The 24,507-nt window shown below is 67.0% G+C and overlaps 1 protein-coding gene across 3 annotated transcripts in view; it reads right to left on the bottom strand.

The window, feature by feature from the left end:
• The window catches only part of RXRA (retinoid X receptor alpha), a 91,259-nt gene that overhangs the window by 30,963 nt on the left and 35,789 nt on the right, over positions 1-24,507 (bottom strand). The window contains exon 1 of one of the 3 annotated variants that reach the window (XM_013058548.2): positions 16,628-16,730. The exons of 1 other annotated variant lie outside the window; for it this stretch is intronic. In XM_013058548.2, coding sequence (XP_012914002.1) covers positions 16,628-16,697 — 70 coding nt within the window. In that variant the 5' untranslated portion in view covers positions 16,698-16,730. Of the gene's footprint in view, positions 1-10,797; positions 10,823-16,627; positions 16,731-24,507 lie in introns of those variants that run through there. One more of the 3 variants, XM_013058550.2, reaches the window with a different exon arrangement.

Raw genomic sequence — 24,507 nt, 5'->3', positions numbered from 1 at the left:
CCAGCTGGCTTCTCTGAAGTACGGCTTCACGGCGCCGCCCCACCCAGCCCTCTGCGACGCACAGGGCGGCCAGGGGCCCGGGAGTAAAGGGCGGTCAGGCAGGGGGACACTAAAGACCCGGGGACAGACAGGACATTCTGCTAGATAAAGGACAGACACCATGACACCCCCAGCCCCAAGGCCTTGTGGGGAGCTCAAGTGACCAGAGACAGTGGACCTAGCAGGCAGAGCCTCCCCCCAAAACTCAGGAAGGGCTGAGGCTTCCTGGGGACCCCAAGCGTTCATGTCTCAGGGACCCCAGGTGTGCTGGGCCAGCTCAGGCCCCTGGACTCTGATCTGCGCACCGCCTCTGGGAGCTCAGGGCCCCAGGGAACCTACTGTGCAGGAGACCTCAAGGACTTGGAAATGCCAGACCCACTCGTGTGGTCACTGATCCCCACCCATATCGGGGACAGCAGGGGCTCGGCTCCAGTCCCACACCCCAGAAGCAGCCACGCAGCTGGGCTCTCCCCCGTGGAACTCACAGCTCAGCCCCCTGCCCGCCCTTGTCCCACTGCCCCTGGAGCCACCCTGGCCCCCCATGATGGGGTCAGGGCCTGGCTCAGAGCGGGAGCACAGGAAACAGGAAACAGGACGGAGGGAGGAGTTACCAGGTGAAGGCCAAGGGGCCTGGGCCCCGACACAGGAAGGTACCCAGCCCCAAGCACGGCTGGTCAGACACCTGCCGCCCCCCAGGGGAAGAGACTGGGGGGGATGGCACTGGTAGCCCGAATCTACGGAGCCCCATCAGGCCCCTTCCCCACGGCCCCCCACAGCCCCCCAGGGTGTGAGCGCAGGACTGGTAACACAAGATCTGGAGCCAGGAGACAGCAACCTAGAGCTCTCAGTGCTGACCGCCTTCAAACCCCCCGGCCCGAGGAAACAGCCCCTGCCATGCCCCTCATGGGCACGGGCCCCGTCGAGGCCCAAAGGACCTAATGGGGAAACCACTCTCTGTAATAAAGCTCACGGCAGGACATCGGTGCTGATATCTGGCGAGCACTTAACGACAAATACATCTGTCCTGTCACCAGTACCACCACTGTCACCGTCACCATCGCCATGACCACCATCACCACCCCTGCCGTCACCCCCACATCACCCCCAGTTGTCACCATTGTCACCATCATCACCAGCAGCACCGTCACAATCACCATCAATCACCATCAATCACCGTCACAGTCGCCGTCACAATCATCGCCATCACCATCACCACCAGCACCATCACCATCACCCATTCCCTGGGCAAACCCTCGCCCTGCCACACCACACACACGACGGTCGCACGCTCAGAGTGCCTGAGGCTAAACGGGACTTGCCACAAGTAGTGAAAGGGACGGCATCTCGGGGTTGGGCTGGCCGTCCCCCGCAGGCCAGGACTGGTGGGGGCAGTGGAAGAAGAGGGGTGACGTGGCCGACTGTCCGGGGAGGCCCTGCAGTCAGGCCCAGCGGCAGCAGGTGCACGTGCAGCCACTGGGGGGGAGCAGGGAGCACAGGAGAAGTGGGTGCCCAGGAGAGGGTCCTCTTGGAACAGCCAGCCAGCCAGCCCCTGGGCCTGGAAGGTGCTCCAGAAAGAGCTGAGGAGCAGCAGCACTGAAGCCTGGGGGCACGAGGGCCGGCGTCGCTGCTGGAGGTCGCACTTTGCGTCCCTGGTCCTCGTGGCCACAGCCCCTACCGCAGGCACAGCCAGAGTCAACCAAAGGCATCTGCACCCTTTCCCCTGACTCCTGCAGCCGGCGCTGCTTTCGCCTGCTGGGCTGGCAGCACTCAGCGAGGCCTGCGGTGGGCACTCTCTGGGGTACCCTGGGGGCTGAGCTGTGCGCCCAGCCTGGGGGAGCCCTGCTCGGACCATCACGGCAGGAGAACGAATGGGAGTCTCAGAGCGGCACGTGGCCCCTAAGTCTTCGCAGCTCAGACCCACACAAGGAGAGGAGCAGAGTGGGGGTGCGCGGCACACCTCGGCCCGGCACCTGGGGGGTGGGGCGGACTCCCCCCTGAGCCCTGCCTTGGCCCACCCCATCCTCACCACACCACCCTGGGCCCCTGGGTGCTGCAGAGAGAAGATCCCAGAGGCTGCTCACGGCTTCAGGGGAACGGGGGACATGGCCTAGAGTACGGACACCTCCCTCCTGGTTCTGACCTGCACAGCACACAGACGCCCCCAAACACAGGCTCAGGAAGTGCCAACTCCCCACCTCTCCCTCTCCCCTGCAACAACAGGGCCTTCCAGAGCTCCCGGCAGGGCCGGCTTTTCCAGGAGAAGTTACGTGACCACAAGCAGGGTGGGCCCCCAGCAGGCAGACTGGCCCCAGAGGCCTAGGACTGTGGACAGGCAGTGGTCAGGACTGGTGGTGTCGGGTCAGCGGCTGTGGGACAGGCGAGTCCTATCCCGAGCGCTGAGCTGGGTTCCTGTTTGGGGGGCACTATTTCTCCATCCAACCCACAGGCAGAAACCTCAAAGGATGCTGGCCCCAGAGTTCCAGCCACACAGTCGCCCACTAGGGCCCCCGCCCCATCTTGAGACCAGTCCTTTTAGGAGAGCTCCAAGGCATCTGATTTTACAAAAGACAGGCACATCCTTCTACCCAGAGATGACGGTGTGGGGGCAGGGCAACAAGGCTTCAGGTGGCCTCACTGATGGGGCTACGCACCCGTCCCAGGAACCCCGAGGTGAGGACGGCCCAGCCCACACCGAGGAGGGCGTCAGGAGAGTGCAGTGATTGCCAGGACCCGGCTCGGGCCCCAAACAACGCTGCGTCCCCTGCCCAGAGAGCTGCTAGTTCCCAGCCCTGTGGCCAGAGAGCCCTCGGCAGGCTGGCCGGGGCACCCGTGTCCCTGGGTACCACAGGCCGACTGCCCCACGCGGCTGTCCGACAGCTGGGCCACACCTCGCACTCGGTGGCCTACCACGGGCCACCTGCCAGAGAGGCCAAGCAGCAGCCGCAGCGGACGTCCCTGGGCCTGCGGGAGCCAGGGGCGTGGGGGGAGGCACTGGGGCAGAAAGGGGGTGACAGTGCACAGAGGAGCCGGCAGCCACGACCAACCTGCAGTGAGGCCACCACACCGGCCACGGTCAGACGGAGCTCCACATACCCGCGAGCCTGCCCCCTGGCACCACGGGGGCTCCGAGGCTCCCTGGAGAGACGCCCCACTGGCTCTCGCGGAGCCGAGGCGGGGCCTCCAGAGCACACCCAGCCGGCGCCGTCCCAGGAGCTCTGGGGACTCCTCCACAGGCAGGAAGAGGGCTCGGGGGGCTGAGGCTCCTCCCAAGCCTGAGCAAGAGCCAGACGGGGCCCCCCACCCCCACACAGATGCCCCGTGGCCAGGGCGTGGCCAGACACCTAGCTGCAGGTGCCACAGAACCCGGGGGCCGGCAGCCAGGCTCACCGGGGGACGGAGTGGCGGGAGCGGGAAGCACGCTCAGCTCTCCGGGGCCAGGCAGGGGCTCCTGCGTGCCGTGGCCTCCCCTCCGGGCTGTCCCCTCCGCTGGCCCCAGGCCCGGCGGGGAGCGGCCCAGACGGCAGCCGCGGAGGAAGGTGCGTGGGAAGGGGGAATTCCTGGTGAGAGCCCGCCTGCGGCCTGGCACCTGGAGGCGGGAGGGGCCCCGAGCCGGGGCTGCTTGAGCCCTTCTCTTCAGCAGGAGAAGAGACGGTATCGATTCAGTGTGAGCTGTGCTCCACGGCTGGCTCCACGGCGGCTGGCTCCACGGCCGCTGGCTCCACGGCCGCTGGCTCCACGGCGGCTGGCCCGGGCCCTGCTCTGTCGCGGACGCCTGTGCTCTCTGCCCACTCCAGCCGGTTTTCTACTTTTCATTCGCATCCCCGCTGGCTTCTGAGACACGCTGGCCCCGACGCCCAGGGCCTAGCCTGCCACACGACACCCAGCCCCGGTGGGGGGCGGGGCCTCTGGGCAGGTGGGTGCCAAGTCCGGGACTTCTGGGATGGTTAAGGAAAGGGGATGCTCCGGGTAAAACTCTGGGCGCAGCGTGCATGGGTCTCACCCAGGGGCAACCCCAAGCCCCCTCTGCCCACAGAGCACCCCCCTTTCCCGGACGTGGCACGAATGCTCGAAGACCCCAGGACGTGGCTGCCTGGGGCCACGCAGCGGGCAGGACCAGACCAACCCAGGAGTCCCTGGACAATAGTCTGCTCCATTCCAAAGGGCTTCCCGGAGGGCTTCCCAGGCCCCCCATCACCACGTGCCGTGAACCCTGGCCACACAGCATCGTCCCCTGGGCAGAGGCTCACCCACGCTGTACTGACTCAGCTGGGAGCCCTAGGCTGGGCCCAGCTGTGCACGGGGCAGCAGGCAGAGTGGTGCAGCCAGGAGACAGGGCCTCACCGGTGAGACAGACCGAGAACAGGACGTCTGCCGCCAGAGCGGGGCTTCCCCGGGTCAGCGGCTGCAGGGGCGCCTCCCCTCCACGGGGCGGGGGCCTCTGTGGGTGCTCCCCTGCATGGCGCGGCCGCCCAGCCCCCATCCCTACCCACTGGGCCCCCCCACCCAGAGCTGCCTGGGCACACCCCTGCCCTGCCCCGCCTGAAAGCCCTGCCAGCTCCTTCCCTCTCGAGGCGAGAAACCGCCTCGCGGGGCCCCCTCTGGGGGTCCTGATGTGTGAGCCCCTCACTGCCGCGTCCCTGGCTGTGATGCCCACGGGCTGCGCTGGATCCCCTGCACAGAGCCAACTGCTCACCCAGCCACCCACTGGGGCCCTGCCGTGTGCCAGCGTCCGCCCTCGACTTCCTCCCCTGGGCTGCCAGCCTGGGCAAGGAGAGGGGAGACAGAGCCCAGGGAGCCGTGCTAGCACGGGGCCAGGCCTGGCGGAGCCTAGAACTAGAACTTCGTTCAGCTCTGTCCTCACAAACATCAAACCATGTCACCAGGATGCAGACCGCTAACGCCCCTGGGGGTTGGGTGTGGCCACAGAGGGAGACAGGCGGCATCCGACTCCAGCGGTCCCTGCCCCCGGAGCCCAGAACAGGCCCCAGGGAGCACCCACGCTTGCACCCAGCCCACTGCGTCTCCAGCAGAACAGGGGGCAGACGGACGGAGGGACAGAAGGCTCAGGAGAGCCTCTCCCTGGGCTCCGGGTGATCACGACCTCTGTCCACCCCACAGTGCCCCCCACAAGTGCTCAGCAGCCCCCCGGTACAGAGGACAGTGGCAAGCAGCCAAGCTCAGGTCTGCTGCAGACTGGCAAGCACCGCCTCCGCACGCCCAGTCCGCAGCCATCCCTCCTGCTGAGCCCTCAGCAGCACTGGCCACAGCCCACGGTCACTGCCAGCACCGGCCATGGCTCCCCGTCATACACCCCCAAACTCCAAAGCCCCTGGCCCATCGTGGAGGCCTGAGGCCCTCTGGGGCCCCAGTACTCCTGCCTCTGCCACACTGGCTGAGTGAGGCCAGGGCTTCTACCCTCGCACCTCCTGCCCCCAAGCCCCCTCCCGGGCCCTCTAGCTCACCAGCGTCCACCTGTCTCGAGTCTCACAAACAAGCCGCAGAGTCAACGTGGGGGAGGGGACCTGGGGAAAGTTCGCTTCCACTGTCTGCTACTGTCCTTGGGGCTATCTGCGAACAGCTCAGTGAACTACAAACAACGGGCAGTCCTGAACGCCCTGAGTGTGCGGAGGGCAACAGGGCTGGGGACCAGCCACCCCAGGACCAGTCGGGACCAACGTGCGTGCCCAGTGGCAGGGCCATGCTGAGAAGCCCAGGGGACCGGACCCCTGCCCTGGGTGGCTGGAGCTCGGTGTGGTCCAGCCCCAGCAGGCAAGGCTGAGCGCAGAGGCCGGGAGGAGGCCAGCCCGGCACAGCGCAGCGTCCATCTCTCACTCCACTCAGAGAGAGTCGGGACACCCTCTCGGCATCAGAGAGAGAAGCAGGGGCCCAGAAACATGCCTCTGAGACTTCACACCCACCCCAGTTCCCAAAACCCAACAGTCCACGGAGCAGCTGCCCCGGCCAAGTGGGCAAAGGGCCTGGAGCCCCCCGCCGCCCAACGAACACAGTTTGCCAGCTGCCTGGGGACCCCTCAGCACCTGGCCCCAAGAGCACCCAGCTGTGTCACCTGGAACGACCTTCCTCTACCAGAGGCCCCTGACACAACCCCTTCTACTCAGATGCCAGAAGACCACAGGTCCAGGTGCAGAAAGACCCCAGAAACATGGAGAAAACCCTGATGTGCTCAAACAGCGGCCACAGACGCCAGAGGCTACAAGCTTTGTGCGTTTGACTCCCAGGAGCCGTCGCTGCTCAGAGCCCACTGGGCCAACACAGCGCGCGGGGCTGACACACCACTCGGGGGGCGGGGGGGAGGCTTCCCAGGAACGAAGAATCGGAACAAGCGAGACGTGGGACCAAGTGGTGACAAGCAGGGGACCGTGGGAGAAGCTGAAACATGAGACCAACGCCCAGCAGCCGGGTCCACGCTCCAGGCAGGTGGCCAGAGCCACAGGCCCACGCCGTCCATAGGGAAGCGTGGCCTGCAGGACGCTCAGAGAGCCTGGCCCCACCCCAGTGCCCATGATGACCCCCCTCACACCCCGCACACACACGCACCGCGGGCCGCCCAGCTGCAGGAACCGGTGCCCCAGCCTCTGTTCAGGAGCCCAGGCAGGGCCCCACGGCTCGGGACAGGTTCTGTGTAAAAGTCACTATATGATTTTAAACGTCCGTCGCGACAAAAGGTAAACAGCCCTAGAAAATTCTCTACCTGGGTCCGTTTTACAGATATGGAAGCCAGAGCCAAGAAATGAAGGGGTCCGTTCGGGGTCAAGCCTGGAGGCAGACAAGACACACACACACCATTCTCACCCCCAAGGAAGAGCTGTCTGAGGGACAGGAGTCCCAAACCCCGCCAACACCTCCAAAGCCGGAAAGACCGAGCCCCTCATTCCAAGACACATGCCAGAAGGTTCTTTGCTGTAGGAGGACAGGGCGACCCCGAGCAGCCCTTCACAGTCACTTGGCTAGGATGGCCCGGCTCAGAGGGCAGACGCAGGTGCAGCTCTGGGTCACCAGCAGGCCAGAGCCGGCCCCAGGATGAGGGTGCACGACGAGCGTGCCCCGGGCCCGTCCCTCGGTTCCAGACACCATAGAGTGTGGGAAAGGCTTGAGAAGGGCACGTCGGGGGCAGGCAGCCACCCGTCAGGACACTGCGGCACCCAGCTGCACGTTCCAGGGCCAAGACCCCGGAGTTCCCTGCACATCCACACGGCACAGGCCAGGCCAAGCCACGGCTCCTGACACAGAAGACGCATGCAGGAACCTGAGACAGTAAGAGTTCAATGTCCAGCAACTGCCAGACAACTTTCAAGGGCCTGGTGGTCTGAGCTCGCGGCCCCCAGCCAGCCAGGTCTGCTTGAGCCCCTTCCCTGCTGCACACCTGGGCCTTGGTTTCCCCTGAACCCAGGCACAGAAGACCGTGTCCCACCAGGGACATTTACGAAGGCAAGTCAACCACCTGCACCGGCCCCAGCGCAGGCAAGAGCAGAGCACACAGGCACCCCTGCTCCTGTTCTAGGGCCAAGAGCCGGGACAGGCAGGGGCACGCCCCCCATTACCACGAGGGGTTACTGTCGCCTTTCGCCTCTCGCCAGAGCCGGCACCCCCATCCCCTGCCAGCCTCCTCCCTGTCCACGGACCCCTCCAGTCAGACTTGTTCCACGGGTCCCCCCCTAGTCTCCCAGTGAGAACAGGGAGTGAGCCAGACCCCGAGAAGCCCTCCCCAGAGCTGGCCGCCCTTCCCACCGCGCCCCAGAATCCAGCGCCCACGCACACAGGCCAGGCTGCCCCCAGGCCTGCGAGTCCCGGCCTCACCTGCCAGCCACCGGTGGTCCCCAGGCCGCCAGGCCAGGCCCCCTCCTGAGAGAGAGGCCAGGAGGTGCAGCCTCATGGTGAGTGTGGGTGACAGGTCCCACCAAGGGGGAGGCCCCATCAGCCCCCGGCCCTCTGGCTCGGGGTCCCACGGCCTCCGACGATGCAGGGCGGCGGTACAGGGGCGGCAGGGGGCCGGGAGGGAGAGGAGGCACGGGAGGACCAGCGTCGCCACGAGGCAGCTGCCGGCGTCCGGAGCGAGTGACGCTCGCATCAGCCCGGCGGGCGAGTTCCCCTTTCCCAGGGCCTGCCCAGCCCACCGCCCTCACCCAGACACCTGTGACCACAGGCAGCTCCCACTGGCTGAAACCAGCACTTCTGGGAAAAGGACAGGGACCCCAGCCTTGTTTCCTCAATTGGAGACGCAGCAGCCCAGGCCGCAGCTGGTGCAGCAGATGGGCACGCCGCCCGCCAGAGCCTGCGACAGAGGAACAGCACCGGCAGACCGGAGTTCAACCTGCCCCCACCGGCCAGCCCCCTGCCCCAGTGCTCGCTGCTGTGAAGATAGGGCAGGCAGGGCACCCCCGTGCTGCCAGCCCCCCCAAGCTGTCAGCCCGCACGGCCTCCAGCAAGGGCTCCTGCATCCAGACGCACAGAACTTGTTCCAGCCTGGCCTGCGATGCTGTGTCCTCCCTCGTCCCCAGCAGCAGACGCGGCATGGAGCCCTGGAAGGCAAGGGTCCCGCGGGAGGACGGCGCAGCAAAGGTGCAGGCCCAGAGGCCAAGAGTCCGGGACAGGACAGACAGAGGGAGGCCGGGGTGGAGGGACCACAAGGCGCTGCACAGCCAGAGAAGCAGGGCCTGCGCAGGCCAGGACGGGCCCCCTCTGCCGCCCGCAGGGACTCAGCCTCGGAGGGGAGAGGGTCTTCGGGAAGCAGGAGGGAAGCTTTCACAGGCCCCCAACCTCTCTTCAGCCACACAACGGGTCATTCTTCTACAGCACAGAATGCCTTTTGTGGCCCATCAGCCAATGGCCCCCGGCGGGCGGTGGGAGTGGGGGAGCACAGGAACCACAGCACGCACCCTTCAACCCCACTGCCCCTGCCGGACAAGGAGCCCGAGGTCCGACCGGGTCTACCCACGCTGGGCTGCACTGCCCAGAATGCCAGGGCCGAGATCATGCGGGAGACTCTGAGCAGCACGTCCCCCCAGCCCTGCCCGCACCCCCACCCCCACCCTCACCCCCGGGCCTAGCACTGGCACTGGGGACGGGCCACCGAGACGGAGATGTGGCCAGGGCTGGAGGACCACACAGGCCTACGCCGTCCAGAAGCCCTCCGCAGGACTCACAGATGAGCCACCGTCCTCGCGCACAGGCCAGACAGCCCCTGCCCCCAGGCCACTCCAGTGCGCCCCACACCTGTCCCGTCATCCGCCCATGTCGCCCTCCTCCTGAAAACCAGCCCGCTGTGGGACTGGCAGCCCGGCCCTCTGCCTGCGCAGGTCCACGCTCCCGGGGGCCACTGGGTTCCTGATTCTTGCCCTCCTCGGTGGCAGGCCCTCCTGGTGCTCACATCCCCACGGCCGGTCACATCCCCCACCTCCATCCTGTCACCAGGGACCCATGTCACGTCTCAGCCCCCTCTGCACCCCACGAATGGCTGCCCAATCTGGGGTTCCGGGATCATGAGGGAAGGGCCCAGGAGTCACACTGCGGAGTGGAGAGGCCCAGGACTCCCAGCTCCAGGGTGAGAGATGGCACGGCCTATGTTTTCGTTTGGTTTGGGTTCTATGCTCTACGCACAGGTTGTCTTCGTGCTGACAGGAACCACCTCTGCGGCGCCCTGACTGCAGCAAGGCCTCGGCCAGACGGGCCAGGCTGCCGCTGCTCTCCTCCGTGTTGGCCACAATCCCTCACTCACTCCTCTCCAGCCTCCCAGCGCCTGCCCGGTCTGGCTCAGGGCCGGGGCCGCACCTGGGTAAGCTCACCCGATGGACAGGCACGGCGGCAGCAGGCACGGCAGCCCGGCCCATGTGAGGCTTTCCGCCAGCTCTGCCGTGGCTTGTGTCCAGTGGGGCCCCCAGCTCCTCCTCAGCCGCCTGTGGCCTGGCGGGTCACCGGCTTGCACCCCCAGGGCCGGGCACAGCCCCTGTCTGACTCCAGGCCCCCATCCCACGGGGTCAGCTCACTTTTCCACAGCATCTTCTCCCCGGAAAGCTAACTCTTGCCGTTTGGGGCAGCCGGGGAGGAAAAGGTGCCCAGTGCCACCCCGGGCTTGCCCTCCGCACCACAGGGGTCTAGGACGGCAGAGCCACCCCCCGAAGGCCACACAGATCTATGCCTGCCTCTGTAGGACAAGGAGCAAGCCCCGCAGACCGGTGGCCTCAGGTAGGGCAGCCTGGACACTGGTCCCCACCACGGCCCACCTGTGTGCTGACGCCCGGGGAGGCCAGAGCGCCCCCGGCCCTGGCACATATGCCCACCAGCCACCTCCATGTCGGCCACAGGCTCCTAGAGTTCACCAGCACGGGGCTGGCCCGGGGCATGGCCAGGTGCCTCCGGGCCCCTGGGGGTCTCGCCAACAGTCCCATCCAGACAAGCTCAAGCACCTGGCGGCAGGCGCGAAGCAGAACGGGGAACAGAAGGGCGTGCCCCGCGGGGGGGATGGGGGACACGGGGCAGGTACCACCCAGGGGCTGCTGCAGCTGCCGGCGGGCTGGCTCACACGAACCAACCCCTTGGCGATCGGCCCTGAACAACATCATCAGTAGCTGGACGCTGGCCGTGGCCAGAGCGTTCGCAGCACGGAAACCGGGAACCCCCACCCATCGGGGCCTCCCCCCCACCCCGCCCCGAGCCGCAGGGATGCCCCCTCCCAGCCTCGGCTTCCCTGTGGACCGGAGAGGCCCCTCCGCTCCCCCCACACCCCCCAGTCCCACAGACCTACTGTCCCTTGCAAGTCAGTCCCCTGCCTCTGGCCCGCGCGGCTGCTCCGGCCACGTCCAAGATGGCGGCCCGGAGGCCCAGGGGGCGCGGGAGGCCTTCCGTCCCCTCCGCCCGCGGCCGCCCCGCCCCGGCACCCAGCCCGGGGCCCCTGCGGCCCCCCGCCGCCGGCCCGGCCGCCCCTCCCCGGCCAGCGCGCCCAGAGCCCCGCGAGGAGTGAACACACACACCGCCCCCACCTCGGCTTCCTTCCTCGCCCTGCACCGCGGCAGCGAGGGGGGCGGCGAGCCGGCCGAGGGGCGGGCAGGGGTGCTCGCGCCCGCACTGGCAGGGGCGGGGGCCGGCGTGGAGACAAGCTGGCCTCTGCCACCCTCCCGGGTCCGGGCACGGGCCCCCCACCAGCTCCGCCCGAGCAGCGCCCCCACCGGGGACCCCCGTGAGCCCGGGGGTGATGGGGGTGGAGCCGCCCTGCGAGCCCTGAGGCTGCTGAAGACCAATAACCATGAACTCGGGGAACCTCAAGTTCACCCAGGGGTCTGCGTCCGCCACTCCCACCGAAGCTAGCCCACCTCCCTCTCTCGGGGGGGGGCCTGTGGCCACAGAGGGCTCACCTGCCCCCACACGAGCCTCAGCGTCCAGCCCTGCCCAGACCCCAGCCCCCTCCAGTCAGGCCCATCTGCCCCTCCGCGCCCAGCCCTGGCCCCCCGAGCAGACGCGATCGTTCACTCTGGAGCTTCCTGCCGGGCATACTTCCTCCAAGAAGCCCTCTGCCCCTGCCAGAGCGAGCCCCAGCCCCGAAAGACCCTCTCAGAGCCCTTAGCCTCAGCCCTGCAGTGGCTAGTCCGAGCCCACCAGCCCAGAGTACAGGCCATGATGGTCCAGTCATCTCTGGACCCCAGCCCCCAGCCCAAACTAGACCCTCTGGTCACCACTCCCAGCCACATGACCTCTTCAAAGCCCCTGAGCCTCAGACCTCCTCCAGCCACCCCCAGCTCCCCCAAGACCTCCCACCACCAGCCCAGGCCACGTCTGTCCTTCATGGTGGTACCCAGATGGCCCCCTGAGGGTCTGGGGCTTTGCCCTGGAAAGCTGTGCCCAGCTCACAGCTGGCAAGAGGCTGTGCGGGTCTCAGACCCGGGCTCTGACTCTACCCACAACGGTCTGCCCCGCTCCCCACAGGGGGAGCACCAGCCCCCCGACTCCCCTCCCCTGGGACTCTGCTGTCTCTGCAGCCAAGTGTGCCTTCAGGAGGACGTCTGGCTACTGTCTACCTAGGGACACCTGCAGCTCTAAGGCCCCTAATACCGGGCCTGGTGGCCCTAGCCCCGCAGGGGCCCTTCCTCTGGCCTCTGACCCCCCAGGACCAGGTGAGTCTCGGTGGCCAGTTCTACGCCCACCAGGCACAGGAACAGGAGTGGACCAACACCAGGCTGGCAGCTGGGGGGCATAGGGCGCTGCTCCTTCAGGCCCACCACACTGCCATACCTGCCCCCTGGCCATGCAGGGCTGGGCCCTGTGTCTCCCCGCCTTCCTGCCTTGCTCCTCCCTCCCCACGGGTTTGCTGTGCACGTGTGAAGTGGGTACAGAGGCAGCATCTGCCCCTCACGGAGCACCGACCTGGGGAGGCACCAGCTTCTCACAGCCACCCCGTCTCCCCAGCCCCAACAAGAGAGCCCCGCCCCCCCCCCCACAGGACAGGCTGGTGGGAGGCGGGGTCTCTGAGATCTGGTCCACAGCCCAGCTTCCCCGTGAGGCCACAAGCAGGGCCCCCGCCCACCCTGACCCCTTCCCTGCCAGTGCCAGGCCGGTGGCATGTCTTGGCACGCCACCCCACAGCCGGGCCCCTGCCACCCCTGCTCCGAGGATCGGTGTGACTCACAGGGTTGGAACGCCGCCTGGCCCCCACACACCTGTCCAGACTTGCTGCTGGCGGACGTCAGGAGGACCTGGGAACTGGGTGTCCCCAAGACTGTGGGGCCAGCCAGGCACTGTGCCACGGAGGAACTCCCAGGAGGGACTCAGGAAGGTCACGCTCCAGCAGGTGGCTCAGGAAATGGAACCCCTATAGGGGTGGAGCCCCGATCCCAAAGGCCCTAAGGGCCAGAGGAGCACCTGGAGAAAGGGCCTTGGACTCGGATGGAGACCCGCTTCCCTGGCCCCCGTGACGCAGAGGCCAGCATGCTGACCGCCATGGAGTCCCCGGACCCTGCACGTCCAGGTTCAGGGCCACTGCCTCCCCCCACGGGGCTGAGCTTCACCCGGGGGCTAGGCAGGTCAACGGGCCCCAGTCCCGGCACGGGCCTTCTGCTAGGGCCAGGCCAAGGTCTCAGCCATCCTGTCACCCCCTGGGAACAAGGGGTGCTGAGAAGGGGCAAGAGACAGGACAGCAAGGCCCTGCCGGCTGTCGGGGGGGCATGAGAAGCGCCTCCAAGGGGCAGCCTCATCTTGGCTCAAAGGGCCAGAGCTGGCCTCGGACACAGAACTGCTTCCAACAGCGACATCCACAAGCCCAACTCACCACCGCAAGGGAAGGGTCTCCTCGGACATCCCCACGGGGACCCTCCTCACCACAGGTCCCGGAGGCCATCCCCACAGGTGGCCAGAGAGCAAGGGAGTCCCCATTCCAGGACGCTCTGGGAGCACAGAGTGCTGGGCATGCCCGTCTCCTGTGCTTGGGTCACAGGGGAACCCTGAGACGGCCTGGGCTTTGCCCTCAGGAGCGCACAGGAAGTGGGCAGAGATGCTCGAGGAAAGGGGCCTCCCTAAGTGCAAGTGAACGGGGGCAGAGCCTGAAGGAGAAATCAACAAGAAGGTCCAGGAAAGAGTACAGCAAGGACAAGCAGGCAGGACAGGGAACAGCATGACGTCTGGTTCCGCTGCACAGAGGTGTGCAAGGCAGGGCCAATGGCATAGGAGGGGCTGGAAGTCTGGCCCCAGGTCCGAGGCGCCGCAGCAAGAGAGCTGGGTGGTCAGAGAGGGCAGCACAGCCCCCCACCCCGACCCCAGGAAGGTGAGGGGCTCGCGGCCCCACCCAAGGACAGAGCAGGCCTCTCTTCGGGTGTGTGATGGACGATCTGACTCCAGGAAACCAAACGAAGTCACAGCCAAGGGCAACGTGGCTGTCACCCTACGCTCTGCTCAAGGGGTTTGCACACACTGCGCTGGCCAGGGGCCAGGCCGACTCCCCGCGTGCGGCACCTCCAGCAACTCCAGGCTGACACAGAGTCAGGCCGGGGCACCTCTGGGGTCCAGCACCCTCAGTGCACAGAGAACCGACCTCCCTCGGCAAATCCCAAGTCTGAGCCGAGCAGCTGGGTGGGCCGAGCAGCTGGCGGTCAGAGCCCCCACTCCCTGGCTGTGACCACGCTGTCCTCCAAACTTGGTGAACCGCAGCCCAGAGCTGAAAGGGGCAGCGGAGGGAGCCACAGGCGCCACCACGGTCTGGCCCGCAGCGCGCCCCCACCCGGAAAACGGCTCCTTCGGGACAGGGAACGCACCCCAGGGCCTGGCTCCAAGCAAACCAACCGGCCAGTACCCTCACTGCCCTCGGGGCCACAGACCCCCCAGGGCAGGCTCCCTCTTCCTTCTCCACCTTAGGAGACAGGACAGTGCTGCCTGCCTGGGGCGTGGGGCGGGCTGGGGGCGGGGCCGGAGTCCTGGTGCAGGGCCCTGCGCACCACCACCATATGGCCACACCCGTGGTGGCCAGGCGCCCCCGGGAGCTCAGCCCCCCTCACCCGCGCTCTTCCCTGCCGCCCCTGCCCCAGCCTTGGCCGCATGGCCGCTGCCCGCTTCCAGCTGAGCGCACCCCTAGTCCCCAGAGGCAGTCTGCACGACTCACCAGCCCGGGGGGCCGTGCTCAGCGCCCGGTCGTCCCCCCCAGACGGGAGGCTGTGACCAACGCAACACAGACACGCAGTAGCAGAGAGACGGGGGACGCAGAGCCCGGACGGAAACTAAATCTCGAGCAGGGCAGCGCTCTGACGCGGCGGCCGGCTTTCACTTTCTTTGGCTTTGATGACAGAGCTACAGGGGGTCGGTTGGGGTGTTTTGGGGGGCACGTCACAGAACCTCAGTCAGCCCTGTGTACAAACCACCCCACCAAAAGGCCCCTCCACGCCAATGCAGACAGGATTTTCTCCTAAACTCTGCCCACCCACAGAGCCCCTCCAACCTCCCCCCAAGTGAGTCGGCAGGAGCCCTGGGGGGCCAGGAGCTCCCTGCCCAGCGCCCCCTACCCACCCCTCTGCTCCCAACCCATGCGCTCAGCTGTAAGAGGAGGGGCCTGGCCTCGACGAGAGGCTGCTTGGGGAACTTGAACGCCAGCCCATCTGAACGGTCCCTGGACTGACCTGGACGTGAACCCGGGTTTACTCTGGACTGGGGCCCCAGAACCAATGCCCCCAGCACCCTACAACTCCAGAAAGGGCCAAGGTCCCCCCAGGGGACCCCCCAGTCTCCCTCCAGGAAGTGCCCCCTTGCCCAGACCCTGACTGTGCCAGCCCAGCGAGCACCCAGAAGCCACTGCGACTCTGGGGGTGGGAAGGTTTCCTCCTGGGCCTGGGCCGACCACGGCCACGGTGGCCGCCTCCCGCCGTGTTCGCCGGGCTGGCCCACTCTCCACCCCCAGCCTTGGAAACCAGGTCACTTCCAGGAACACGCCAGCTCTCGGGCCTCTAGGCTTGGACAGGCTGTTCCCTGGGCTGAAACTTCCCCTGCGTGTCTTCTGGCTCACTCCAAACCAACTTAAACACCTCCTCTAGGATGCCCTCCTGATCCTCCCAGCCACAGTAAGGCCTCTTCCACCACATACCCCCAAGAGGGCCCCAAGCTGGCCTGTCTGAGGCTGCTAAAGTCCGGGGGCTTCTGCGGGTAGGAGCCCCCAGTGGTCCATCAGGCACCCTTAGGTCCTGGCCTGGAGCCTAGCCTAGCACCTGGCATACAGGGGTCCCACGTAAAAACTTACTAAATTTTGGCCCAGCCCCGGGGCGGGCGGGGGGCAGGTAGGAAAGGTGGGAATGGGCCGGTGCAGGACTCACCATGGTCCTTAAGAGCCGGCCACCAAGCACTGACTTCTACAGAGACCCCAGTGCTGTGTAAACCCAGCAGGTAAACCAGCGCTCTGAGCAGAAACTCCATCGCCTATGAAGAAGGTGGCCAGGAGGAGGCAGGGGAAGTGGACGGGGCACCGCGAAGCCGGCCTTTCCTCATCTGTCCCCAAGGTGTGAGCGGCAGGTGGCCCTCAGCCAGCAGGCGGCTCCGTTCCCGGCTCCGACTCCAGCTCCAGGCCAGGCAGGCCCGCAGGCATCTGCCCTGCTGGGGCTGAGAGCCCTGTCCTCAGAGAGGCTCCGGCTCCCTCCGTGCGTCACACCTGCTTCGGCACTGCCCCCACGCCAGGAACAGGAGGATCAACAAGGCCAGGCCCTGCCCAGGGATGTGCCGCCCGAAGTCAGACAGAGAGACTTGCAGGAGCCCGCAGCTGTCAGCCCCCGACGCACAGCAGGAGGAAAGGCACGCTGCCCTCGAGCGGACGTCGGGCAGGGCTTCCCGTAACAGGCACCTTCATCTTCCTGCAGCTGCAACACGGTAGCTGCCTACATCCCCCCAGAACAACTCCTGCACCCCGTGAGCACGGGACAGACGTCCGCCGCGGCAGAGGGACGCAGGGGACCCCTGGCAGCAGGAGGCACCCAGACCAGGGCCCAGGGCCAGTCTCACCGCCTCGTGGCCCAAGACCTCAGGAAACGACATCACCTCTCTGGGCTACAGTGTGAGAACACCAGGGAGATGGGCGGATTGACCCTCCAGACACAGTTGCATGAGGACGTACCTGGGGCGTGGGATGGGCTGAGCAGGGGCCCGGCGCCCCGTGGGCCTGCGGCGGCGGGAACGGAAGGCATCGACCACGACCCGACCCGGCACACGCGGTGGGGGCTCACGGGTTCCTGCCCGAGTGGAACCCACAGCACCCTCCCCACCCCAACCACGGAGACTCCCACCTCACCAGGGACTTCCACCTCTCCCGATGCCCCCTTCTCCAAGGCCCCCGGCGTGGCGGTTGCCTCGCCATGTGGCCCAGGCCCAGCCCCTCGTCCTCTCTGGGCACCTGCTTCCTCCTCAGTAAGAGACAGTCTCCAGGGCTCCTCCCCTGCTGACAAGCGACAGTCAGACGCCACAGCCAGGGTGAAGCCTGACCACAGGTTCCTAGAAGCCCAGCACCCCCTGCCCCACAGTGGGGGGGCTCGCTGTCCCGTGGGCACCTGTTCTGCTCCCTTCACCCACAGAACGGGCACGAGAGGTGTTCTCAACCAGCTCCAGGCCCCGGGCTGGCACAGCACCCTCGGGCTTCCTGGGCCACTTGCCCGAGGTGGCCTTGTCCAGCGCAGCAGAGCTCAGTGGTGCTCCCAGGAGCACGGCCTCCTGCTGGACTGCGTCCCCCCGCCGCATCTGACCTGGAAGGATCCCAGAGACAGTGGCCTCCGCCGTCCAGCAGCCCACTGTGTGACGCCAGCAGGTCAACCCGCACGCCGGTGGTTTCAGGGAGACTGCTTGCTCCCCCAAGGCCACAGGCCTGGAGCCCAGAGGGTGAGCGGAGACTACAGCTGTGGTGGCCGTCTGTCCTCAGGCAGGGCGGTCCAGGCACCAGGCCCTGCTCCAGGCGAAGCCCGAGGAACGCCCCCACCCCCAGGTCTTCCTCACAAGGGGGTCAGCCCCGAGAGGGGCCCACGCTGAACCGGGACAGCCTGTCAGAGGGCGCAGATGGAGCACGCTCACGGCGCCACGTCCCCGGGCCTGACCTGGCTCTTCCTTTCGCCTCCCTGATCCTTCCTGCCCCGAGGGCAGCAACGGCACTGACTCCAGGCCCCGGGTTCCAATGCTACTCCCCTCTACTCCGAAGCCAAGTGATGTACCGAAAATGAGCAGGTCACAAGGACTGTGAGGGCTTAGGCTTGTGTCACCCCGTCCTAATGCCACACACGCCACTATCAGCCTGGACAGCAGTCTGGGGATAGCGGTCTCTCCCCATCTCCCCAGGGAGGGAGCAGGGAGACAGGCACCCAGACAGGGGCCCTAGGCTGGTCCTGGCACCCGGCTCCTAACGCTGGGTCCTATGACGGGCCAGCAGGATGTTGGGAAACCCAAGAGCACTTGGATTTCAACACCACGGGCCGCGTCAGCAACTGGTTTCGACACGCAGCGGCACCCAGGAAAGGGCCACAGCCCTCCGGTCTGCCTGCCTACCCCCGCGCCATGCCACATCGCAGGGGGGTGGTCAGGGGAGCTGGCCTCGGGGACAGGGCTCTCAGCTCCCCTTTCTGTCCAATTCGGTGATGTCCCCTGCCCTCAGGGACACACAGAGACAAGGGTCAGATCATTTCAAAGGTACAAAGGCCACACCTTCAAAGCCCGTTTCCCACACCCCAGGGCCGGGCTACAGGCCCAGTGAGCCAGGGAGTACCAGGCCTAAAATCAGCCGCCCGGCTCTGCTCCAGGCCTGCGCGCCACGGCCAGGACACCAGGACAAGAGTTCTCGGTGGAACTCGCCCACAGACCGCCGCCCTGGGGCACCCTGCCCGCGTGGGCTCGCCTCACTGTTCACACGTCCACACACACCCGCCCCACATGCCTGGGGCCAACCTGCGGCCAACGCGCCTGTGCTCAACCTAAAGCAAAACCAAGAGCAGGACCAAGGACAACAGCTGCCACTCCGGGGGACCCCATGCTCCAGGAACATGGTCCCGCTGTGCTCTCAGGACAGTCCCACCCCCACAAAAGGGGACACAGTGGCCCCATGAGAACAAGGGACTCAGCCAAGGCCTCAACTGAAGGAGCAGAGCAGCCGGCACCCCACTCCGACCTCACGCCCCTCCACAGGGCCAGCAGTGGAAGAGTTCTCGCTGGGGTGGGGGTCTGCGGGGGGTGGCAGGTCAGCGTCAGAAGCAGATCTCTGGGAACAGGGACTGTCGGCCTATCCGCCCAGGGGCCTACCACCTGGCGACCCCAGGACGTGCCAGGAACCCCAGAGCCAACCGACGCCCCCACCCGGCGCTATCTCCAGCTCCTGTGGCGAAGGTTCCCGGCGCGGGCAACCACCCAGTCTGCTTGCTACAGCCTCACCCCAGGCCCTTGGGCGTCTTCCCAAATGAGCTAACAGACGGGACACACCGCCAGCACCGCCTCCATCCACGACCGCGGCACCCCCTCGGCCAGCTACCCGACTGCCACCTCCCCAGCACGTGTGGCCTAGGGGCAGCAGGGCTCCCTCCGGCTCACCCCCCGGGGTCCGTGCTCTGCTGCTGCACACAAGGCCCCCAGGGCCCAGCCACCCAGCAGCCTCACCGGGGACGCTCCCACACCACGGGCCCCCGGGGGCCACGCTCCAGCCGCCCCCACCCCAGAGTTCAGCACGACAGCCAGCTGCTGACTGCTGGGGACAGCTCGGGGTGACGGAGAAAGATGACTCGGCCGTCACCCTGTACCGGGAGCTCTGAGAGCCCAAGAGGCTCTGTGCAGCCAGGCCGCGCCAACGGAGCGGGGGGGGGGGGCCACGGGCACAAACCGGCCCGCCTTCTCACAGCAGATGTGGGGACACAGCAGAGAGCCCGCCGGGGGAGATAGAGGGTGAACCCGCACACGGGTAAGGAAGGGAACTGGGGCTGGAGAGGCAGGGAGACCCCCGGTGGTTCTAGGGCCCGGCGCCCCGGGCAGCAGGAGCAGCCGACCACGGGCGCCTGCAGGGCATGGAGTGGGCTCCACCAGGAGGCCCTGAAGCCAGGGTTCAAGCTTGGGTGTGAGGACATCCAAACCGTCACCCCGCATGGCCCTTGAAGGCCCCCCTAAGACACCTGGCAAGGACAAGTGGTCCTCCTGCCTGTCCCCTCGTCAGGAGACCGAGAGCCACACCCAGGCTGGGTCGTAGGGAGTCCGCCCATGAGCTGCCCCCGACCACCATGTGCCCAGAACCCCGCCACATCTTCAGCCCAAGGAGGGTCCGACACTTGAGAGGGAAGAGGACTCTGCCTGGTACTGTGAGGCACAGCAGGACCCCCGCTCACTGCCTGGGCCGGGGGTCTGACGCGAGGTCACGTGCATGTGTCAGCGTGGCCACGTGCACGCGATGCAGGCCAGCTCTCAGGTGCTAGGAGGGGGCCTCCCGACTCTACCCACCCCCCGCATCCTCCCACCTCTGAACCCCAAGGCTGCAGGAGACGGTGGGGCAGCTGGGGGACACGTGCCTGCCTGGCCCGAGGTGAAGCCACCCAGGTAGAATCCCGAGGCAGGCCCAGGACTCGCAAACCTGGGCAGCCCCTGGGGGCAAGGAGACCCTGCCCAGGGAACCAGCAGGGACAAAAGGGCCCAAAAGGCTCTCACACTCCCACACGCGTGCACACTCACACGCACACACGTGTGCACCCCCTCAGAACGGCACACCCCATCTCTCACTCAAAGCAGGCCAGCCAGCTCTCCAGAAACTTCCACTGCCCGTATCTTTTCACTCCACGGGGAGAATCTCTCCCACATGGCCGAGGCTGTCTGGCCCAGGGACGGAAACCCTAGGCCCTCGGGGGCATCCTCGCCAGAGCCCTGGGACAGCCAGAGCGAGAGCAGCTGCTGTCCTTTCGGTCAATCCCTGACCAGCCCTCTCCTGAGCCTGTGGGGACACCAGGCACTGAGGGAGCCAGGACTGGGAGCAGGGCCGCACACCCAGCATGTCCACCCTCACCAGCAGCAGGCCCACTCGGGGACCGGGGCTTGCTCAGAGGGCCCCGGAAGAGACGGGAGCTTTCATGCGCCCACTCCCATGCTGTTTACCTTCTGCAGGCTGTTGTTCCCCAGGACGAGGGCCTGGAGCGCCCTCAAGCCCCGGACCCCTCGGCTCAGGCTGGGGAAGCCCCCGCTTCACCCCTCAGACAGCGGGAGGAGCCCCAGGGCCCGGGGAGGCCCCAGATCCGCAGCCGCTGCACTCCCGGGGACCCCAGCTGGGGTCCCGGGCCTGGAGCACAATCACGCCGTGGCAGTGCCGGGAGGGCAGAGATGGCTCCGAGACGCGCAGAGCGTTCGCTGCTGTTTAACACTGAACCCCACCAAGCAGGCGGGAGCGTCTTCTCGCGGACTCTCTCCAGCAAGGCCGAGCCCATCGACTGCGGTCAGGAGCCCGGGGCCATCAGCTTCATGAGCAGCGCCCGCAGGGTCGGCGCAAGCTGCGGGCAGAGCCAGGGCCCGGGAGCCAGCGTGGCTGCCGGGGACAGGCGGGGCAGGTCCTCAGGAAATACCTGGTGAGGGAGAGGACCGCGCGGCCGCCCCTCGGCGCTCTCCACCTGCAGGTGCCAAGGACGGCTGTGCCCCTCGGTGGGCGCAGAGTCCCCATACATGCGCCGCCCTGGAGGGCAAGTGAAGGCCTGAAGGCAGAGTCCGAGGCAACCTCAATGGCCGGGACACCCCGCAAAGGCCCCAGCGACAGAAGCCCACCACACGCTCCCCGCGTGCCGAGGGCTGAGAGCCTGCCCCGGTTCATGCCCCGTCTCCAGGCGGCTGGTCCTGGACCGCTCGGTGCCACCAGACTCCCGAGGCCCGAGCCCCAAGGCCGCGCCTCTGGCCACCCCTCCCAGGACCACAGCCCCCGGGGCGCTGCAGGAGTGCGCAACCAGGAGGCCAGGGTCAGTCCTGGGCCGCAGCGCACTGCCCAGCCTCAGGCAAGGGACCCGCCTTTCTGGGTCTCCTTGGTTCCCACGCTGGGAGCAGCCCCTCGAGCCCTTCAGACCCCGACACTCAACTTCCAGGTGGTGCTTCTGGAAGCTGGAGACCAGGCCAGCCAGAGACATTCTCTGGCCCCACCCGGCTTCTCCCAGCCTCCCACCGCCACGCAGGCCCCCGGCCGGCCTCTCCTGGCCTCCCCCGTCTGAGGGGACCAGGGCAGGGGGCAGCAGCAGTGGGAGCCCGGGAGCCCGCGGCGGGCAGCTACTCTGCTGCCGACACCCCGAGGTAATGGGTTCCAGACGCGGCCGGTGCCGGAGGGGGCAGCCCCGCACCCGCTGAGCAAGCTGGACGCGGCCCGAGGTGATGTGGGATTCCTGAGCCAGTGCCAAGGCCCGTGGCCCGGGGAGGGGCGGCGAGCCATGCTGTGGGAGAGGAGAGGCCGCTCCCCCACCCACACGTCGGAGACCACCCAGATGGCGCAGATGGAGACACCCCCACCCCGGACCACGGCACCCCCACTGGGGCCCCGGCATCTCTGAGCCTCAGCGTCCCTCTGGGACTGGCAAGACACCTCTTCCAAGGCCGCCACCAAAACCCCTGGGGGCTGGGCTGAGACACTGGGGACGCGTCAACCCCAACCCCTCCAGAAACAGGTGCAAGCAGACTCCAGACAAGAGCCCCGGGGTCTTAAGGCCCCAGCTGAGACAGACAGCGCTCCTAGAACTCACCCGCCCGGCCCTCCAACTCGCAGAGGGCCCAGCTTCATCGCTGGGCCTCCATGCGCACCTCCATGGCGGGCCCAGCCCCCCATCCCACACAGGACCCTTCTCACAAACTGGGCCTGAGCTGGGCAGGATGACGGGGAGGGGGTGCTTTCTGCCCGACGCACCTGCCCTTCCTGCAGTCAAGCGCCCCTCCTTCAGTCAGCCTGGCCCCTTGGAGCCACCCTGGCCAGGGTTTGCAGCCACCAAGGACAGACGTAAAACTGGTCCAACTGTGCCACTGAGCAATGGTGAGGACCCAGTCCGCGCACAACCCGGGCTGCCGGGCCTGGCGCCCGCCTCACCCCGCGAGCAACGGCTACGGCTGTGGGCCCAGCCGCACACGGCACCCAAACCCGGCACGGAGGCTGGCGCGTGCAGAGCCGCAGAGAAGCCAAGACCACTTAGGTCTCCCGCAGCTGCTTTTCTTGGGAGCAAGTGGACCTGCCAAGTTCTGTCCACCCGGAGAGGTTTTGCTTGCGCTCTAGGGGCGCCCAGGACTTGGGCTCCTCGGCTCACCCACCTGGGCACCAATGGCCCCCAGAGGAAGCAGCGGACAGACGCAGGGGCTTCCAGCAGGGGAGGGCGCGCTGCTACGGTGTGGCGCTGAGTCTCCATCTCTTTACCCTTAAGAGGGGCTCCCGAGACGACCCCACAAATGCTTTCACAAGGCCTGGTGCACAGCCAGCAGCCTGACCCCAGCTACGTTCCCCACCCTGACCTGCACAGCTCTCACACACAGGGGGACGGGGACAGGGCGCAGCCCTCTCGAGACTGTCTCCTATGTGAGAGGCAGGGTAGGCAGAAGGCTAGGGATGGACACCCTCATCTATAATGTTCAAAAGGCCAAGACCACCAGCAGGGCCAAGAGGCTGGCCCCACCTTGGGGACTCGGAGCCCACACGCCCAGCTCCTCTCCCCTGACCGGCCAGCACCAGGGGAGAGCCCCCCACAGCTGGGTCCCAGACAGCCCCAAGGTCACCACAGGCATACCTGGGCAAAGCACAGTCCCATAGATGGTCTCACCCAAACTCCCAGAGCACCCTACGGCCTTCCCTGCCCCTGCCTGGCAGACCCCAGCCCAGGTCACCTCCAGCAAGAAGCCACCTAGAGGGCTCAGGGGAGGCCAAGGCCAGGCAGGCCTCAGCTTCCAAGCTGTAAACAGTTGGGACCCATGACGGGGCTGCCATCATTACCGTCAACAAAGACACCAACCCCGGCCTTTCCTGGAGCCTCTTAGCCGATGAGCTGCGGTTCCCGGCGCCCACACGCGGGACGCTCGCCCAGCCTTCTGCCCTGCCCACCCTCAGGGCCTCCGCACCCTGTCCCCGGACACCCGGATCTCACAAACAAGATGCTGCGGAGCTTGGAAGCTCGGCTCGACGAGATGTCTTCATTGAGCCGGAGACTTAGAGGGAAGACGCGATCAGTCCCGACAGCGCTGCGCGGTCCAGAGAGCTGGCGGGAGGAGCGCGGGAGGAGGAGAAACCACCGTCGCTCAGAATGAGCTGGGGTTTTTCTAGCTGGAAAGTTCTTAAGAAAGGCTTTTCCCCACACCGCTAAAACAAGGTGAGCGGACGAAGTAGGCGACCCAAGGCCCACTCACAAGTCACAGGGCTGCACCTGCCTGAAAGCCATCCCCCACCCCCAGCCATCGGCGCCGGAGAGAGCGGGCGCTGCCCTGGACATGGGGGTGCTCCAGGCGGCAGAAAGACCACGGGCAGCTGCACCAAAGTATCAGCCGAGCGCGGATGTGCACGGAAAACCCAGCCCCGCACGGGCGCAGGGCTCCAGGTGGCGTCCTCGGCACCACGTCATGCAGCCCTCTGGCCACGCGCACCACCTGGGACCCTCCTGGAAACACTGCCAGCAAGTCCCAGAGGCCAGACAGCAGCAAAGGGCTGTGCAAACACAGGAGCCCCTGCAGGGGTGAGGGGCGAGAGCCTGCATGCGGGTCCACCCCAGGTCCAGCAGGGAAAGGCGCTCAGATGGGAGACCAGCGAGGCGTGAAATTAGCTGACCCTCTACACGGACGCCTTCCTCCCCTCCCCACTGGCAGAGAAGGGGTGGCTGGGCGGCCCGTGGGCTCCGTGGGGTCGGGGGTGCCTCGGGAGCAGCCCTGCCCTGGCTACACATGTGGGGGGAGCGAGGAGGTCCTGCTGCCCACGGGGCTGCCGCCGTCACTCAGGTTACATCATTGCCAGACATGGGGCCCCCTGGGAGGGTGGGTGTCCCCGGGCAGAGCAGCAGA

This window comes from Mustela putorius, unplaced genomic scaffold (assembly GCF_011764305.1).
Source record: "Mustela putorius furo isolate JIRA1106 unplaced genomic scaffold, ASM1176430v1.1 tig00000596_pilon_pilon_pilon, whole genome shotgun sequence".
Classification (NCBI taxonomy): Eukaryota; Metazoa; Chordata; class Mammalia; order Carnivora; family Mustelidae; genus Mustela; species Mustela putorius.
The sequence above is the reverse complement of the archived record's forward strand: the minus strand, read 5'-3'. Positions and strand labels throughout refer to the sequence as shown.